The sequence below is a fragment of the Scyliorhinus torazame genome, chromosome 6, assembly GCF_047496885.1.
Source record: "Scyliorhinus torazame isolate Kashiwa2021f chromosome 6, sScyTor2.1, whole genome shotgun sequence".
Taxonomy (NCBI): domain Eukaryota; kingdom Metazoa; phylum Chordata; class Chondrichthyes; order Carcharhiniformes; family Scyliorhinidae; genus Scyliorhinus; species Scyliorhinus torazame.
Genome location: NC_092712.1, coordinates 124,157,695 through 124,178,269, shown reverse-complemented (window position 1 = coordinate 124,178,269; position 20,575 = coordinate 124,157,695). Strand labels below are relative to the sequence as shown.

Sequence of the window (20,575 nt, the reverse complement as noted above, 5' to 3'; positions counted from 1 at the left end):
AGGCCCAATAGCCTCCTCCTACTTCTATTTTCTATGTATCTATGTAAGTGAGCTTCCGCTGAGTTGTGGTGTCCTTCTGGCACACATGGCACCATCCCCCCCCACCCCAGGGTGGCATCCGCTGCCCGAGGCAAGGTATCGCCTATGGGTCAAGATGTCCAAGGCTTGGGGCACTCTGTGCAGGCAGTGGCCAAGGCACATGTCAGAGCTGCCCTGTCACAGGGAGCTATGTACCAGAGCCACCAGGGCATTGCAGCGGCGCTCCACAGCTCGGCCAGTCACAACGGGTCATGGCTGCGGCCGTCGATGGCATTGCTTATGCGCTGGCTGACCTGAGAAAGTCACAGAGGGATGTGGCACTGCCCCTGTGCTACATTGCCGCAAGCATTGAAACCTTGGTCAAGATGGGAGTGGGCCTCCGGGACTGGCAGTGGCAGGAGAGCCTTCAGAGCTTGCTCCGACTGCACCCCCATCACAAGGAGTAGCCGGGGGGCCATTGGGAACCCTGAGGGAGGAGGAGGCGATGGAGCCCGTGCTGGTGACCCTCACAGGGGAGGTGCTGGAACACCACAGTGCCACAGACTCCCCGTCCCCCCATCCTGTCCCTGGTGCAAATGATGGACTGATGAGGGTGGCAACACTCGCCTTTGGACACCCGAGAGACTGCTGGGCCCGAACATGCCCTGTCGTTCCAGAGGACGACTGCCAAAGGAGACCCAGGCCACAGGACAGGAATCGCAACAGGCTGCCCCCACCCCTGATGTACTCTGGAATCACCTACATGGTGTTTTAGGGCCCGCAAGGCCAGAAAATTGGACACCAGTCAAATTTGCACGGTGCAGTACATAGGGTAGCATTAGGGGATAGAGCACAAACCTGCAGAATCGGGGGGATGAAATGTTTGTGTCGCCATCAGCCAGGCCCCCTAGATGTGAATCTTGAGCCGATTGGAGCGTCCCGTGTGTGGTGGCCCTGGCGAACACGTTGTGTCCTTTCCTGTGCCTGCCCAGGCCCCATGTCCTGCCCATCCTGGCCCTCCTCCGCATACTCCTTGTTGGACAACGCCTGGCATTCACTCCCTCCTCCAGCATATCGCCCTTGTAGAGGACGCAGCAGGCCACCACGATGTGGGAGACTTTCCTAGCGCTATACTGGAGGTCCCTCCAGAGTGGGTCCAGGTACCTGAACTGCATCATCAGGATGCCGATGCACCGCTCAATCACGACCCTTGTCGCGGTATGGGAGTCGCTGTAGCAGGATTCATCGTTAGCCTGTGGCCTCTGGATCAGCGTCATCAGCCACGACCACAGCAGATAACCCCAGTCACTCAAGAGCCAACCCCTCCCCCGGGGTGCACTTTGAAGGTGTTGGGAATTATTGAGTGTGTCAGGATGAAGACGACGTGCATACTGAGTGGGTAACTAGCGGAGACGTGCATCTTATGGTCACACATCAGCTGCACATTCATGGAGTGGAGCCCCTTTCGATTTGTGAAGGCCATCCCTCATACGCCGGTGCTTGTAGGGGGACATGCGTCCCTTCGACCACCACCCTAGACATGGTGCATCCCGGCAATGGCAGCGAACCCTGCTGCTTGGACAACCTGGTGGGCTTGATCCATATTGAAGTTAATATATTGTGCCATTGGGCAGCACGGTGGTGCAGCACGGTGGTACCGGTGGCTGGTACTACACATGCCAGCGGTATGCTCTGCGGCCCCCAGTCTGGCGCCCTCCTGTAAAAGCTACTGTGGGCGTCCCCCTTAGGTGGGCCGTGTGATGCTCTGCCGGCAGGGTGCCGCCTGATTGTGGATGGGGCGGTGGGATGATGGCACCCATACAGCCAGTGTAGTTAGCCCTGTAGTCTCACGGCGCCGAGGTCCCAGGTTCGATCCTGGCTCTGGGTCACTGTCCGTGTGGAGTTTGTACATTCTCCCCGTGTTTGCGTCGGTTTCGCCCCCACAACCCAAAGATGTGCAGGTTAGGTGGATTGGCCACACCAAATTGCCCCTTAATTGGGAAAAATGAATTGGGTACTCTAAATTTATTTTTAAAAACATTTTAAAAATACATATATTGTGCCGACCGGGCATATAGGGCTTCCATGAAAGCGCGGATTAACCTGAGCACCAAGGTCTGCGAGACCCTAGAAGGTCCGCACTTGTCGCCCGTGGCTGAAAAGCTCAGGGCGACCGTCATCTTGATGGCCACCAGAAGCAGCTGTCCTCCCCCGTACTCCCGGAGTTCCAGGTGCGCCATGATCCAGCAGATAGGCCTTATGGTGCCCATGCTCAGTCAGAGGCTTCGATGACACGCCCAGTCCGGCAAGTGCCTTGACAGCGGGGCGCTGCCGGTACACACAAGGCCTCATGCAGTGCATCCTTCCCACCTCCACCTCAGCCTGTTGGGCGGCTGGCCCTCCATCTTCACCAGCTGGCTCCTGTTCCTCTGGAGCAAGCTCCACTGCTGCAGGGCCCTCCCCGAGCAGCTGCTGCTCATACAGCCTCAGTGCATCCCCCAGGGCAGCAAGGCAGATGCCAAACATTAATGGTTGGATTCCGAAATCCATTGTCTGCAGGGAGAGACATGTAAGCATGGTGCGTACCACCGTGCCCAACCAGGTTCAACGGGCTACACGGTGGCTCTGGCCTGTAGCGCAGATCCTGTCCCCGCATGTTTCCCCTCCCTCCTTTCCCATCCTCACACGAAGATCCGGTTATTCCACTTTGCACTCTGCCCTCCGTACCACACCCCTGGCCCTGTCGGTGCCCGACAGGGGTACCGGTGGCTGGTACTACACATGCCAGTGGTATGCTCTGCGGCTCCCAGTCTGGCGCCCTCCTGTAAAAGCTACTGTGGGCGTCCCCCTTATGTGCGCCGTGTGATGCTCTGCCGGCAGGGTGCCGCCTGATTGTGGATGGGGCGGTGGGATGATGGCACCCATACAGCCAGTGTCGCTCTGTGCAACCACCGGCCACTGTGGACGGTCAGTGGGGTGCGCAGCAAGATGGCTACCTTGCAGGCCACCCAAATGGTGATCCGTACCTGGACACCCTGGTCTCGGGGGTCATCCCAACCCCACGGCCCGTCCTCTGGTCACCCCCACCCGCTACTCCCCCGACCCTGGCAACGATATGCCAATGGCGTTTACTGTAAGTGCGGCGTAGAATGCATTCACCCCGCTGTCAAGGCACCGGAGCAGAGCATTTCGTTGGGCAGCCGGCGCTGGCCTCGATTTTCGGCTGACACGCGATTCTCCCCCCGATCGTGCTTCGCGATTCCGGCGTCGCTGGACGGAGAATCCCTCATATGGTTCCCAATTTCAGACTTAAGAGCTGTGAAGAGACATTTACTGAGCCATATCAATTGGTCTTCAAGTAATTGAAAACATTTAGAAAATAACCAACAGAATCGACCAGGAGGACGCAGTGAAGTATTGGATGGAGAACTAGAATGAATCATAGAATCATAAATCATAGAATTTACAGTGCAACAGGAGGCCATTCGCCCCATCGAGTCTGCACCGGCTCTTGGAAAGAGCACCCTACCCAAGCCCACACCTCCACCCTATCCCTTTAACCCTACCTAACCTTTTGTACACTAAGGGGCAATTTATCATGGCCAATCCACCTAACCTGCACATCTTTGGACTGTGGGAGGAAACTCACGCACACACGGGGAGAACGTGCAAACTCCACACAGACTGTCGGAATTGAACCCGGGTTGCTGGAGCTGTGAGGCAGCAGTGCTATCCACTGTGCCGCCAAGCCGCCCATATGTCAACGAAAATGACATAATTGATGACTAAAGTCCCAATATATGTGGTAACTAATATCATGCTTATACAAGGAAGGAGATGGCACAGCCACTATTCAATCACCATTTGTTTAGGATGGAAGGCCTCAGTGGTGATTGGAGCATTTGAAATCTTCAAAAACTGTTTCAAAAGTAAATGTTACGAACAATTTAAACAATCCAAAATGTCCCGTGTATGAGCCAATATTTCAACATGTGTTGGTGCTGTTACAGTGGGCGTCATTACTTGCTCAAAATTGTTATGTTGGGTGCTCTGGATCCGTGGAACACGTACAGGTCACCAACACTTGAAATAGTGCAACACTATTTTATTGAATCATTAACAGTTTAACATACTCTCACTGTAGGTTAACACGATAATAGCTTTAACTAAAAACCTTTGCCTTGTCCTAACCAGTCGATGCACTCAACACATGGTGAATGTCTGTGCTGCAGGCTGTGAGCTCTGTCCTCCTAGCTAGCTGCTGCTCGAATGAGTGGGAACTCTGATGCCCCCTGTCTTTATAGTGCGTGTGCTCTAACTGATGATTGGCTGCGGTGTTGTGTGTGTTGATTGGTCCCACTGTGTGTCCATCAGTGTGTGTCTGCACCATGATATACTGGTGTATATTATGACACCCCCCTTTTATAAAAGAATGTACCTGTGTGGCAATAAATAGTGTATGGTGAGAATGTCCCTGACTACGTGTGTGCGAAATATTTACAGGGCTATGTACATGAGAAATAAGCTATTTACATGGGAAGGTGCCTGGTGCAGAAAAACAGTGTGCAACAAGAATAACGAGATGAACACTATATACAAACCATGTAAACGATCAAACAGAAGAACAGAACAAATCAGAAAGTCCATAAGTCCACAAAGTCCATTAAGTCTCTGAGGTGGGCGACGAATTCTGGTTGACCGCCTCAAGGGTGGATCGGGCGCTGCCGGCTGAGGAGCGGGCTGGACTGCATCAGCGTGAGGAGGATGCAGAGTGACCGGGATCTCTGCATAGTCCGTGGCAGGGTCAGCAGGCGGGCGAGGCGACAGTGGAGGATCACGTAGCGAGAGTGGAAGGAGACGAAGGGTGCGTCGATTGCGGCGCAGAATGGAGCCATCCGGTAGACGAAACAGGAACGAGCGGGGGGCCACCTGCCGAAGGACAACAGCGGTTGCAGACCAGCCACCATCCGGAAGATGGATGCGGACGTTGTCATCTGGAGCCAGAGCAGGGAGATCAGCTGCACGGGAGTCATGAGCCGCCTTGTGCTGTGCACGAGACAGCTGCATCCGTCGAAGGACCGGAACGTGGTTGAGGTCTGGGACATGAATGGACAGCACCGTCGTCCTCAGGGTACGACCCATGAGCAACTGGGCTGGCGACAGGCCAGTGGACTGTGGGGCGGAGCGATAGGCCAGCAAGGCGAGGTAGATATCGGACCCAGCATCGGCAGCCTTGCAGAGGAGCCGTTTGACTATGTGGACGCCCTTCTCCGCTTTGCCGTTGGATTGGGGGTACAGGGGATTGGATGTCACATGTGCAAAATTGTACCACCTGGCAAAGTTGGACCATTCCTGGCTTGCGAAGCAGGGGCCATTGTCCGACATAACCGTGAGTGGGATGCCGTGTCGAGCAAAGGTGTCCTTACAGGCATGGATGACTGCAGACGATGTGATATCGTGCAACCGTATCACCTCTGGGTAATTTGAAAAGTAGTCCACGATCAGGACATAGTCTCTACCCAGCACGTGGAACAGGTCGATGCCCACCTTGGTCCAAGGTGACGTGACCAACCCATGGGGCTGCAGGGTCTCACGTGGTTGGGCCGGCTGGAAGCGCTGACAAGTGGGGCAGTTGAGCACTGTGTTGGCTATGTTGTCATTAATGCCGGGCCAGTACACTGCCTCTCGGGCCCGTCGGCGGCACTTTTCCATGCCAAGATGGCCCTCGTGTAGCTGTTCCAGGACGAGCTGGCGCATGCTATGCGGGATGACGATGCGGTCCAGTTTCAGAAGAACCCCGTCTACTACCGCCAGATCATCTCTGACGTTATAGAACTGAGGGCATTGGCCCTTGAGCCACCCGTCTGTTCGGTGGCGCATGACACGCTGTAGCAAAGGGTCAGCCGCCGTCTTGCGGCGAATTTGGCCGAGGGGTTCATCCGTGGCATGTAGTTTGGAGGCCACGAATGCCACATGGGCGTCAACCTGGCAGACGAATCCCGCTGGGTCACACGGACTGTTGACTGCCCTGGAGAGAGCATCAGCAATGATGAGGTCTTTGCCTGGGGTGTATACCAGCTGGAAGTCGTATCGCTGGAGCTTGAGAAGAATACGCTGGAGGCGAGGCGTCATGTCGTTCAAGTCTTTCTGTATTATATTGACCAGCGGGCGATGGTCGGACTCGACGGTGAATTGCGGAAGTCCGTACACATAATCGTGAAACTTAACCACACCGGTCAGAAGGCCCAGGCACTCGTTTTCTATCTGCGCGTAGCGCTGTTCTGTGGGGGTCATGGCGCGTGACGCACATGCAACAGGGACACATGATGAGGCCTCATCGCGTTGCAGGAGCACTGCCCCAATGCCGGATTGGCTGGCATCGGTCGAAATTTTGGTCTCTTTTGCTGGATCAAAGAAAGCTAAGACCGGGGCCGTGGTGAGTTTGGTTTTGAGTTCTCTCCATTCGCGCTTGTGGGCAGGGAGCCATTGGAAGTCTGTCGTCTTCCTGACCAGGTTCCTGAGAGCCGTGGTATGAGAGGCGAGGTTAGGGATGAACTTCCCTAAAAAGTTGATCATGCCCAGAAATCGGAGGATCGCCTTCTTGTCCGCTGGCGTTATCATGGCTGTGATAGCAGCCACCTTGTCCGCATCCGGCCGCACACCCAACTGGGAGATGTGGTCCCTGAGGAACTTGAGTTCTGTCTGACCAAAAGAGCATTTGGCCCTGTTGAGGCGTAGGCCCTGCTCACGTATGCATTTGAACACACGCTGGAGGCGACTGACATGCTCCTGCGGGGTGGTGGACCAAATGATTATGTCATCGACATAGACGTGAACACCTTCAATGCCTTCCATCATTTGTTCCATGATCCTATGGAACACTTCTGAAGCAGAGATGATCCCAAACGGCATCCTGTTGTAACAATATCTGCCAAAGGGGGTATTGAATGTCCACAGTTTCCTGCTGGATTTGTCGAGCTGGATTTGCCAGAATCCTTTTGAGGCGTCGAATTTGGTGAAGAGCTTGGCGTGAGCCATCTCACATGTGATCTCTTCGTGCTTGGGAATTGGATAATGCTCCCTCATGATATTGCGATTTGGATCCTTGGGATCAATGCAAATTCTCAATTCGCCGGAAGGCTTTTTCACACATACCATGGAACTGACCCAGTCGGTTGGTTCCGTGACTCTGGAAATCACTCCTTGGTCCTGGAGGTCCTGCAGCTGCTGCTTGAGGCGGTCCTTAAGGGGTGCTGGGACCCTGCGAGGTGCGTGCACCACAGGTGTGGCATTCTGTTTCAATAAAATCTTGTAGGTATATGGGAGCGTGCCCATGCCTTCGAAGATGTCGTGGTGCTGGTTGATGATGGCGTCGAGTTGCGCCCTGAAGTCGGTGTCCTGAAAGGCAGACGTGTCATCAGGAGGGAGAGAGTGAACTCTCTGAACTAGGTTCAACAGCTTGCATGCCTGCACGCCAAGCAGGGAGGCTTTCGAGGAGCCCACGATTTCAAAAGGAAGGATGGCTTTGCGTGACCTGTGCATCACTTCAAGTTGGCACGAGCCGCTGGCATCAATGGCATTGCCATTGTAATCCAATAGCTAGCAGGCTGATGGAAGGATGGCTGGTTTGACACGAAGGCTTTGGAAGTCTGACCGCGCAATGAGATTGGCGGAGGCACCAGTGTCCAGGCGGAATCGTATTTGGGACCGGTTGACCGTCAGGATGGCACACCACTCATCGTTTGGATCGATGCTGTATACCGACAGTGGCTGGTGTCTTTGCTTCGGGGCAGCCTGTTTTTTGTCACAACACCGACTCGAAAAGGCGCCTTCGGGTCCTCGGTGTCACTGCTGTGTGGGAGGTCCGCATCGGACTCGGTGACCGTGGGTTGAATTGCCCGGACATTCATGCGAGGCTGGTTGAAGCGATATGAATTGGCAGGCTGAGCTGCTTGGCAGAAGGCAGCATAGTGGCCAAGTCTGCCACATCTTCGGCATTTTCGAGATTTGGCAGGGCATTGCCGTTTTAAATGGGCGGAGCCACAGTTGCCGCACGTTGTAGCGTCAGCACGTTCGCTGCGCCTGCGCATTGCGTTCTTTAACGTCGCTGTCCCCTCGTTTGGTGCGCACAAGCGCGGGAGTCCGCGAAAAGCGCACAAAATGGCCGCCCTCATCCAGGCTGAGGCCCTGGAGTTGCTCAATCGCTTGGACCCGTTCCGCCTCGTGTGGACCTTGCCGCGCCGTTTCAGCCGCTTGGATGTGGGAATACCAACTCGTGGCGTTTTCGTGTAGGACACAGGTCTCAATGGCGGTCGCTAGAGTGAGCTGCTTTACTTTGAGGAGCTGCTGTCGTAGGGTGTCCGAAATGAACGCCGAAAACGATCTGGTTGCGTATCATGGAGTTGGAGGTGGGCCCGTGGCTGCAAGACTGCACAAAGATGCGGAGGTGAGTGAGAAAGGATTGGAAAGGTTCATCCTTACCCTGCAAACGCTGTTGGAACATGTAGCGAAACTTTCATTCACCTCTACGCTGCAGTGCGTGTCAAACTTGAGGAGGACGGTCTTGAACTTTGTTTTATCTTCATCGTCCGCAAAGGTGAGAGAATTGAAAATGTGGATGGCATGGTCTCCGGCCGTGGAGAGGAGGAGAGCAATCTTCCTGGTATCCGAGGCGTCCTCCCTGTCTGTGGCCTCAAGGAAGAGCTGGAAGCGCAGTTGGCCCCTGGGTTGCCGGCGATGTGGAGCGGCGGCGGCGGGCTGATGTTGTCCATGTTGCAGGATGACGGAATGCTGGCAGAAGGCAGATCACTTGCAGGTAGGTCTAAGAAGTGCTAATATTCCTCAACTCCTGGTATCATGTTGTGTTGGGTGCTCTGGATCCGTGGAACACATACAGGTCACCAACACTTGAAATAGCGCAACACTATTTTATTGAGTCATTATCTCACTGTGGGTTAACACGATACTAGCTTTAACTAAAAACCTTTGCCTTGTCTTAACCAGTCAATGCACTCAGCACATGGTGAATGTCTGTGCTGCAGGCTGTGAGCTCTGCCCTCCTAGCTAGCTGCAGCTCGAATGAGCGGGAACTCTGATGCCCCCTATCTTTATAGTGCGTGTGCTCTAACTGGTGATTGGCTGCGGTGTTGTGTGTGTTGATTGGTCCCACTGTGTGTCCATCAGTGTGTGTCTGCACCATGATATACTGGCGTATATTATGACAAAAGTATTTAACTGGACCAGACTGATATTTAGTTACTACTTGCTTCATTCTCTAACTTTTCCATCGACTTTTACTTCTAAGTGGTCAGTGATTTCTTTGCTTCACCGCAAACTTACTTTGTTTAGTTAGTGTTTCTGTTTCTAAACTTCAGAGTGACAGAGTGGATGCACACAATTGTTGATTGCACCATTTATGTGGTGCATTTGACTAAACATATTCACCTGAGTAGAAATCCCAAACAAGCAATACTGTCCCCCCCCTCAACCTCCCCTCTGCTCCCACCGCAAGCATTCTTTCACAGTGGCAACCCACACAGCTTGTCAAAATATTCAGCACATGAAATAGAACTTTCAGGAACAGGTTTCAGAATAAATCTTTCCGGTTTGGCACACAGACTCCGTTTGGATCTCATTGGTTGTACATTTTTGCGACAATCAGGCCAAATTTGGGAATGATAAACTTTGACAAATTCCTTACTCTGATCATACTTTACAGCTCAGGACTGAGAGACAATAAAATTGAATCTAGCTAGTATAAAGACCCTACATAAATCAACAGTGCATTGAAGGTGCAAATTAAATACTCATGGTAACACCAGTTGTAAAATCAATGTTTTACAATCAATCATATCTCCAATCTGCCCACCCTGACAGCACAAGATTCTATTGGGGAAAAGGGGGTGAGTGGGTCTAATTAAGTTGCTCCTACAGAGAACCGACATAGATGTTACAGGTCAAATGGCTTCCTCCTGTGCTGTAACCATTGTATGATTATATGAATTTATTCAACACTCTCTGACTAGTCAATTAACTGATTTAGGTCAGTTCGTAATGATAATCACAAGCTAATTACAGATGAGGCTCATCTTGATTAATTTATCCAGAACTACCTTACACACCTTCCTCCTCTAATCCCACATCTTTATTACATCTAATTATTACTTAAATGACTCAAAAGTTTTTGCATTCACATTTCACCTGTCGATTAACCAGTGTGTGGACGAACACCTTGTCAGTGGGCGGCACAGTTGTTAGCACTGTTTGCTTCACAGCGCCAGGGACCCCGGTTCGATTCCTGGCTTGGGTCACTGTCTCAGCGGAGTCTGCACATTCTCCCCGTGTCTGCATGGGTTTCCTCCGGGTGCTCCGGTTTCCTCCCACAGGTCCCGAAAGACGTGCTGTTAGGTGGATTGGACATTGTAAATTCTCCCTCAGTGTGTCCGAACAGGTGCCAGAGTGTGGCGACTAGGAGATTTTCACAGATTATTATTAATTTAAATTTAGCTTTAACTATTGTGCACCTGTTCTACTCTACGCACCCCAAACAGGACTCTAGTTTTTTTCAGCCTCGGTCAGGAATGCCCCACTGAGGCCACACTTAGGCCCATCAATGCAGGAAGAGATCGGGGCGCCATTTTTAAATGTTGCCCCCACCTCTCAACCCGCTCGGCATCCCCACCGTGGCCTCTGGACCCCCCCGCTGCCCTAACTTCTTATGTGGTCCTCGAGCCCCCCCCCCCCCCCCCACTCCACCTCTTAAGAGCAGGGCACCCCTTGGACCAATCATGGGCACCTTGGCACTGCCAGTTTGGCACCCCGGCAGTGCCCCTGACAGCCTGCCAGTGCCACCCAGGCACCGGGGTGGCACGCCCAGGGTGCCAATGTGGCACTGCCAGGGTGCTAGACTGACAGTGCCTTGGTGATGCAGGTGTGCCAGGATACCACCCTGCCCAGAGCCTGACCACCGGGGGTCCTCCGATGGCTTGGGAAACCTCCCCAGGTGCCGTTATGCCTGAGCTACATTTGTGTCGACAAGTACCAAACGGCATCCTGGGGAGGTCTCCCAGGGGCGGGTGTTCGTTCCTGGGACTCGGGAGAATCGGGCACAGACATATTTAAATGAGCCTAATGGCCCACTTAACTATGCAAATCTGGATCTCGCCAAGAAAGGGCAAGATCCAGATCGCAGCGTCTCGTGAGATCTTGTTAGATCCCGCAAGACATTTTGAGCATCGTAAGTCTCGCAAGTGGCCTCTCACGAGATTTAACGGTCTTGTTGCGTCACCAAGTCAGGCGCAACAAAGCCATTCGATCATGCCCTTTGTTTTAACTTTTTCCATGTCATTTATATCCTATGAGGTTCTGTAAGATCATCGCTCAAACATCTGTCCAAGCTGAAAGCCCGTGGGCGGGGCTCTTCGTTGCCCGATGCCGAAATCGTAATCGGCGATTGGGAGGAGAATCGGTTCTGACGGTGGAATTGCGGCCGGCACCGATTTGACGGCAGTTTGCGATTCTCCGTCAACTGCAAACCGGCTGCATCGTGACGCGCGCAGTCGCAATACCGTCGGCGCCTCCTCGGCCAGCCCATTCGCGCAGTTCCGCCCCCAATGGGCTGAGTTCCCGACGGCACGGGGGACGTGTGATCCCACAAATCGTGAACCCGTGTGTCTAGCGCCGCCACACTCGGCCAGGATCCGTTCCGCTGGCTGGAGGGGGCTTCTGCGAGGGCAGGGGGGACTGTTGGGAGGTGGCCAGGGGATGGGCTGTGGGATCGCGGATGGCAGATTGGATCCACGCACGGCTACCGTCATTTTGTACGGCACGACCACTGCAGGTTGTCAGCCGTGCTCATGCACGGCCTGGGACCCGGCCATTCTCCGGCCATTTTTGCCGCAGGGGGTGGGAGTTTCAGTTGGCGCCAGTGCTAGCCCTTCACCTGTATCGGAATCGGTGAGGAGTTAGCGCCGATGTTTTTGTCGTGAACCCCCCGCAGATTATCTGTTCGAGCCGGCAGTTAGAGAATCCCGCCCCTTGTCTCTTTAGTCTTTTCTCATAAACTAGACCTGCAATCCAAGGGATTAGATCTTCTCCGTTCAGGCTCAAATGTTTGAATGGTTTCATTGCTTCCTGCCCAGAACTGGGCACAGTTCAAGATATTTGTCTAATCATAATTTCCTCTCACTTATGTTCAACTGTTTTTGCTATTTAGTTTGATGTGCTATTAGCTTTATTGATCACCACTCTACTCTGGTTGGACATGCTGTGTCTTGAGTAGACTAACACTCCTCGGTCTCTTTGAACTTCATCCAGAGCTATTTCAGTGCCTCTCATGCAGTTTATATGTTGCTCATTTCCCTTCTCGAGTGCAGTATTTTATACTTACCTGCCTTAAACTCTATCTGCTCTTTCTGGCCCATTTAAGTAGTGTGTTTATCCTATTTCCTAATATTTGAACTCCTTTAACTCCACTGCCCATGCTAGTTTGGTGTTATGTACAAATTTGACCAATTTGCACTGTTTTCAGAACCAAATAATTGATGTAAATCAGAAACAACACTGATGCTAAACAACTCAATTCTTCTGGATAATTAGATTGAGTTGATATCCTGATGTTAAGCAATGCAATTGGAGGTTATCCACTGTGTATATTAAAGAGTGGTTCCATGGTGTGCCATTCCCAATGGGAAGCTGCCCACACATGGGACACCAGTTGGAGAATCAGGCCTACAATATTGTTGTCTTGCTTCCAATCTGCCAACCCTGGTGCTCCTGGCTGGAAGGGAGTACACAATTGTATATCACTCCTCTAAAATCATGGTAATAAGCGTGATGCCTTCAGGTTTCTCTCCTATATCTACATTTTGTTCATGTTGTACCTACTTAAGCAGTTTGTTTACTTTAAATTAATTGATTATTCACTCTCAACAGGGACAAGCTGATCTGTTGAAGCATGCTAAAATTGAAGCATTGGACAACCTGAAGCAAATCAATTATGCTGCAGTGTCTTGTGGTCTGAACAAGCCAGGTACCGGGAATACAGAACCGTCCAAGGCAAGACGAAGCCTTGAGGCCATACCTGAAAAAGAAAATCTAGATGTTGGAGCTGAAGTTGCTGAATCTCACCAGAGTACAACCACTCAAAAATCTATCAAAGCTGCCAAATGAATGCAACCACATAGAACATTTGGATTGCACTTCAAAGCCTTCTCAGTTGGTTGGTTTTCGTACTTTGTAAATCCTAAGGCACAATTCTGAAGGCTCAGAATAATGTGACAAATGGAGCTATGAATGTAACACTTCTCCAAGTGAAAGTATACTACTACTGGTGGAAGTATACTACTGCTTCAAAGAAGTAGTGGACTTGCCATTAAATGTTCATCTGCCAAACGACTATGTATATATGATATCACAAAGAATCAGTTGAAGTGTAGCTTTTCTAGTAATTTATGCTGCCATTTTACATTCTTTTTGTAAATGTAATACTTCTCTAGAACCTAAAATTCATGTCTTAATTTGATTGAAAAATAGTTATTATACAGAAGAATATGTAAAGTATATATAAATACAATGAGGTGTGTGCAGTGATGCTACCGAAACATTCTAAAGCTTGTTGAGCCATAAATGGAAAAGTATGATTGATTGTGGTCACTGAAGCTTCAGCGCACTTTATGAAGACCATTAATCAAGGGAAAGCTGGAAAAGTTTTGCTGTAAACTTGTTCTTTCAGAAATAATTGTTAATGTCAAAAAACATTTGAAGTGCTTGTACCGCCGTCTGGTGACCAAATAGGCAGCAGCTTTTTAGGTTGTTGTATATAATTTCTATTTTGTGAAGTACAAGTAGGAATATTAGGCTTATTAATTCCCACAAAAAAGGATTTCTATTCCAGTGAAATTGTTAATACACAGTACTACCAGCAGCCATGATCTTATACATTGTTTAATGTGCATGATTTGCTGGGATAGAAGTGAGAAACTTTGATCTCTTTCTCTTCTAGCTCATGAAATCATATGAAAAAACAGTGTAAAATAAATAAATTGTTAACAGCATCGTCAGTGTTGGTGAGCCTGAACCAATTAAACTAGTTTGGTTCATAATCGTCAAAAGCGGCTTAGAGACAGGGTTTTGCTGCAGACTTAATTGCTCAGATTCCGAAGTATAGTACATTACAATTTGTTCAAAACATAATTTCTGCTTATTCCATCACTGAAAATGAAAAAAAAAAGCTTAAGGAAATCTTTTGAAAAACTCACCATTGTAACCTACACAGAAAGTAGTAGCACAGACCCAGAAATAGGTGCAGTCCACTTCACTGATCCAAACAGCTTGAATCGCCACTGTTTCAAATACTGATGCAATTCTTCGGTAAACTTTTTTTGTATTCTGACTCCACTGGTGTTCCGGGCATTTGGTTTTACAAATTTACAGGCAAGCAGTTAAATATAAATGGTCCATGTACCACCTCCTCCCCCCCCACCCTCTCAATCTTAAACCATGTTCCAAGCTCTAGAGTTTGCAGTAATCTCAAATGTATTATTGAGTTCAATTGATCTATTCATTTAAAAATCCTTTTATAGTATCTAGCGTAGGCTTTCTGTTCTAACCAATCTAGTCTCTTAACCACTTCTTGCTGTGAGAGGGAACATTTTCCTGTTCTTACACATGACTTAAAAGGTTATCTGGATGCAGCGCATAAAGGAAAAGGGCCTCCATTACAATGCCCAAACTTCTCCAAAGCATTTTGGCTATTTGGTCTTTACATCAAACACAAAGAAAGGAAAATCTGAGCTGCAATAGTAAATATTAGGTTTTAATCTGGTTTCCCTTTCCTGCTCGCGTCTAATACTTACATACCCTTGGGATGGTATAGAAAACATAATTATACACAATACCGTTGATTGTCCATACCAACGCCTTGTAGACACCCGCCTCGTCAGAAGTGCCCTCAAAGATGGGATTTTGCCTACACCCCCATGGTGTTTTATCACTCATGCCAAGCTATGCTGCTCCACCCTTCTGCCCATTGCCCCTCATGCCCCATGCCAAGACATGTCACGCCACACACCCCAAGCTCCCTATGCCAAGCTGTGGCACCTACGTGACCTTTGACCCGTTATATACATGGAAACATACTGGCTCTCGAACAAGAATACATAATAAAACTGAGAGCCCTGAAATTAATTAGCCTGTTGAAACACCTGAGTCTCAGAGAAAATATTGTTTGATTGACAGCTCTGGCTCTCTGATCTACGTTGTAGGATCAATGTTAATTTACATAGGATTCAGAGGCTTCAATTGCTTGCAGTTTCAACTATCGAAATGTTAAAGGGTCTGGATGATTGACACTTTTATTGCACTGTAGTTTTTTTTTAAATCACTTTTAATTTGGGGAAAATTATGAATGAATGACTTTAAAAAACGTGTTTTATATATACTAGGGTCACTATAGGGTTTATTGGTTCTACACATTGCATAGTGGGTCAATTGTATGGAAGTGCCACTTTGGCCTGGGGCATGAGAGATCATCTGGGGTGGGTGGACATTGGTTTTGTTTATAGACCTGCGTCTTGCAGTTTGATATGTATGACCTAAATCAAATAGCTTGCTGCAATGTCTACTGATATTCAAAATGTGGTTTTATTAGTGATTCACGAAAGGTTAGAGTAACTTATTTTTCCTTTAAACAAATATTTGATTTATCTTATTGACAACTGTTTTACATAGACCAGAAATGTTCAGAAAATAATCAAGAGTTGTACTGCAATTTTTTCAGTAGTACACTTCTGCTAAGGGATAATTGAGATCTTGTGATAATTTTATGTTGAGGTGCATTTCAAAAATTAAAATTGGATAATAAATGGCCTCTGTGCCTTCATATCTTTAATCATAATAATGTGAAGAGCAATAGAGCCTAAAATGCCATTGACAGAAAAGCCAGCTTTCAAACTAATTAGCTGATTTGAATTCAATCCCATGAGCCTTAAATCTTATTCACAGCCCCATGTGAAACATTACTGAAATGCCCTCATAAAATCCAATTAGATCACATCACCCAATCTATCCTTGTCAATCAATGTGACTACCCACTGAAAAAATGCTGTTGGCGTTGTGAAATACAAGTGCATGTTGCTTTTAAATCTAGTGACAGCTCATCATGACCATTGCTTCTTTAAATGAACATTGTCACAATCCTCTAAAGTGCCCCAAAATATTTCCTGCTACTGAGTTTGACACTTTATACTTCTAGGATTTTTAGATGTTGGGTAAACCTTCTCTGCTCCATTGTCCTTCCTGTATATATGACAAGGTAAATTTTAACTTGCACCTCTAGACAGTAAACTTGACATTGTTGAACAGTCGCCTGTTATACATGACACCTGATTATTCTTTGCATTAGGTATATAATGGGTGAAAATCCAATCATTGAAATTGTTGAAAACACAAAGTAGATTGTCTAATTCTTTCCCATTTCATAAATTCCGGAAGTCAGTGAATTGTGGGTCTATCTCTGGATGCTGTCACCCTATCTCTGACATATCTTCCTTTCTTTGATTTGTTGAGTCTCCTAGTGCATGTTCTTTTACTAATGTTCACATTTATTATGGATTTCTGAGCTAAATTAACTGTGTGCACATGTTTAGACCAGCTGACATTTATTTCAGCCTGTGAAACCTTTCATTGACAAACTCAAGTCGGAGGTGTAATAATGGACCTCAGCCCAATTAATTAGATTGGTCTTTTGAATTCAGGAGGTTAGATATTCATTTCCTTAGGCCACCATCAAACCTGGTTCCCTCAAATGGGTGCATTTTGTTAACTGGACCACAAGAATCTCTCTTTTATAAAGGAGGAAAAGGTTAACTTGACCGGCTCTCCACACTTGGATTTCATCTCCTTTGCCTCATTATCATGTGTTTGAACACGCCATGCAGAAATGTTATGGCCCAATGCATATTTCTGGCTGAATGTGACAGTGATTGGTGTCATCAGAGAAATAATAGGTATGGTTCTTAAAGGACTTAATGTAAACTTTATGCACTTATTGATCCATGATTCAGTCACTCAGAGACATGACTTGTAAAATAACCCTAAGGAAGCTGATTTTATTCACTGTAAACAAACGAGGAGCATCAAAACTTCTATAGATTTATTTTTGTAACATGACTTGCTTTGAAATTCAATCAAAAACAGGCAGAATCACCCTAGAAAAGGTACTAAATTGGTGTATATTACAATTGTTAAGTCTCATTTAATCTCTATTAAGATGCAACTGCAGCATCAGTTCACAATTCTGCAATAAGATCATCTGATCCTAACAATGTGCTTTTACTAAGTTCTCATTTGAGTTGTAAAAGGCATCTATATAGAGCCAAGTGGAATTCAGAGTGCAGTGGAAAAATTGATCAATTTTAATCAAATACCTTATCTTGACTAACTTCTGGACATAATGGGGACATATTTTAAGTTCCTGAAAATGATGGAAGAAAGCTGCTATATAAATAACTCCGATTACGGAGCTTCTGAAACACATCATTCTGCATGAGGATAAATAAATTAAGGCACTCAGCCAAGGTTTAGGCCTGATTTTAAGATTGTTAAATCCTTGAAAATTCTAAATTTCTCCACCCTTTGTCGACTTAATACTATTTGCAGGTTCCAAAAATCTGAAGCATACTTTCATCATATAGTATATAAGATACCTGAACATTAGACTTCTAGATAATGTTAAAACCAACCGCCGAATGTGATGATTGTGTCTAGTAGTTCTGAATAAGGAAAATTGAGGAATTATAAACTAGTTTTATTTTACTACCATGCAGAAATATTACTGGAGTTTTCAAAGGACTAATTTTGGAGGGAATACCTCTGTTTATTCCTCTGTTCTGCTACACTGATATAGTCAAGCAACTTCCATCTGTTCACCTGTGTCAGTAGCACTGAATTTGTAACCAACATAATTGTTTCTGATTTCTTACCAAAAAATGTTTCACGAGCGCTTTACTTACTATTATGGGACCCACTGGATTGTAAAAACAAATGCCACAACTTTGCTTAAAAATGTGACAATGTGAAAAAAGTGTTCATTTTTTATTCTTAAAAGAAATTTGAAACCTACTGTTCTGCTTTAATACAACATTCATATAAAAATTAAAGATCATATTTGTCAGAATAAAATGCTGTTTTCCCATTATTATTGTATTATTTACTGATCCTAGTAGGTATATTATGCATAATTAATACAAATGGCAAAGGTTCATTACTGAGCAACTATTACATTGGGTTATTGACATGATAAAAGGGGGCATGTTAGCTCGGTGAGGCGGCTAGTGTGTGGTTCAAAATAACAGCAACAGTGAAGGTTTATTTCCCTTTCCAGCTGACACTTAGGACCTGCCTCCTCACCCTGCCCCCAAGAGTGGAGGGCATTGGCAAATTACCACTGACAAAACCTGCCAGGCATCAGCTCATGTTGAAGATTCAGCAGTGAACCAAGCAATATGTGGATGAATGAAATGAATTGCCAAGATCTGCTAACCTAATGTCATGCAGCAGTATGCAAGGTGAATAACCGTGGAACTGTTCCTGTTTTCACCAAGATTGGCTCAATTAGAAGTTGCTTTATCTTGCTCACCAGAGTATGCCTCCTCACAAGATAAAGCTAGCAAATTAATTTTATCAATCTCAAGTTTTAATCATCATTTTGTAATATTTTGCAGTTTAGAATGTGCATTTTGAATTTTCAAACATTAGGATTGAAGCAGGCTCTCCCTCACTCCCTTGGATCTCTCAAATTTAAATTTTACGCTTGAAGGGCATGATTTAACCAAAATGTTTCTAAGTGTGGTGGCGAGTGGGAACTGCCGCGAGCATCCCGACGCTCGGATCGGCGAGGCCGTCACCACTATAAAACCTTAATTGGTCCACTTAATGACGCTCCACGGGCTTCAGGCTGCAAATGATGGTCCCGCTGGCTGATTCGTGGGACCGTGCTCGCCAGCCTCCTGCTAACACGGTCGAGCAGCACTTAACCACTCCTGCACTGCCAACCCCACTCAGCTCGCAGCCGTGCCACCAAGGAGAGCGGCCCTCACGATCCGGGGATGCCCACCTGGGCAGATTGTTGAATGCGGTAGAGCCAGACAAAGTGCCCTGTTCCCTGGAGGCTCAGCCACAGGGCAGCCAGAACCGCCTGTCCGACAACAGATCGGTCACCGACGTGGAGGCTGGCAGTAGCCGCAGAGGTCAGGAACCACCGGGCTCCACCTGTCAAATGAGAGTTATTGCCTTACTGACTGACCCATCCCTCCAACTCACCACATTCCATTCTCCCGCAGGTCCTCCAGCCGATGGCGCCGGCCCGTCCCAGGCGGCCCCCTCTCCTGACTCCGAGGAGACCACCTCGGAGGAGAGCTCTGAGGATGCAACCGTCATAGTCACGGCACAGCTATCACCCACTCCCTCCACCAGCTCAGATACACACGCTTCGGTGGGAAATGTTAGTGGTCAGGCGCCTGGAGTACAATCTGGTGAGCACCACACTGCTGATGATGTACATCAGGTGGAGGCAGGAACCCCCAAGGTGAGACAGCAGTCGGAGGTCTGCTGGATCCCAGGACCCAGCTGGATCCCAGCCTGATGCTGAGCCTGTGGAACAGGTTTTCCCGGGCTGATGGTGATAATAGGGAACAGCCGGGACATTCCGAGGGAGATGTCAGCGTCACTCCAGCAGATCCATGGCCGCTTGGAGGAGTCCCAGAGGCTATGGGCACAGGAGATAGCGGCGGTACCGAGGCCATCACTGCTAGGGTGGCGACCACAGTGGGGATCTTGGTGCACGACGTTGGCACCATGAGTGAAGGTGTCTTAAGGCGTCGCGCAGTTGGTGGCGGCCATGGCTGAGAGTCTCGGCAGAATGTCCGACTCGCTGGGGGTGTCACTCAGTACCAGGCTGACCTTGATGAGGTTCCGCAGGACATTTCCCACTCTCAGATAGGAATGGCTGCGACGCTGCGGAGCTTGTCCTAGTCACAGAAGCATCGCCATGGGTGTGGACACAATGGTGCGGACCATGGGGAGCTGGCAGAGCCAGATGATGTAGGGGCAGCCGGGGCTCGAACCAGCTTTCCCTCCATCCCATAGTGATCCCCAGGGCCCTATGGGCACCAATCAGGAGGAGGGGGGCGCTGGATGCCAACCCGGACCCATCCCATAGAGTGGCGATGGTGGCCACCAACTCCCCCGGGTTCAACCTCTGATGAGGCCGCGTCTCGAAGTCAACACAGCGGGCGGCACGGCTGTGCATGTGCTACCTGCCGACAAGTGAACCGGGGCCCTCTGACCCCAGGGGCCGCCCGCCAGGGTCATCAAAGGCACACCTAACCGTAGTTGTAGAGCTAGGAAGGAAGGATTACTGAGGGCACCAGGGGAGGGGGGGGGGTGGCACCACTGGGAGATTATAAAACATTAAACACCTTTGTGCACAACCATTATGATGCCTCTGTCACTTCTTCTGTAATGCGGGCTGACCTGCGAACGCTTGGCCCATCTCTCC

General features: G+C 48.6%; 1 protein-coding gene across 1 annotated transcript in view; it reads left to right on the top strand.

The window, feature by feature from the left end:
• plcl2 (phospholipase C like 2) overlaps positions 1 to 18,192 on the top strand; it is a 442,931-nt gene extending 424,739 nt beyond the window's left edge. The window contains exon 7 of the mRNA XM_072508755.1: positions 12,952 to 18,192. Within this exon, the coding sequence (XP_072364856.1) occupies positions 12,952 to 13,188 (237 nt within the window). The 3' untranslated portion in view covers positions 13,189 to 18,192. The remainder of the gene's footprint in view (positions 1 to 12,951) is intronic.
• Positions 18,193 to 20,575: the final 2,383 nt, after the last annotated feature.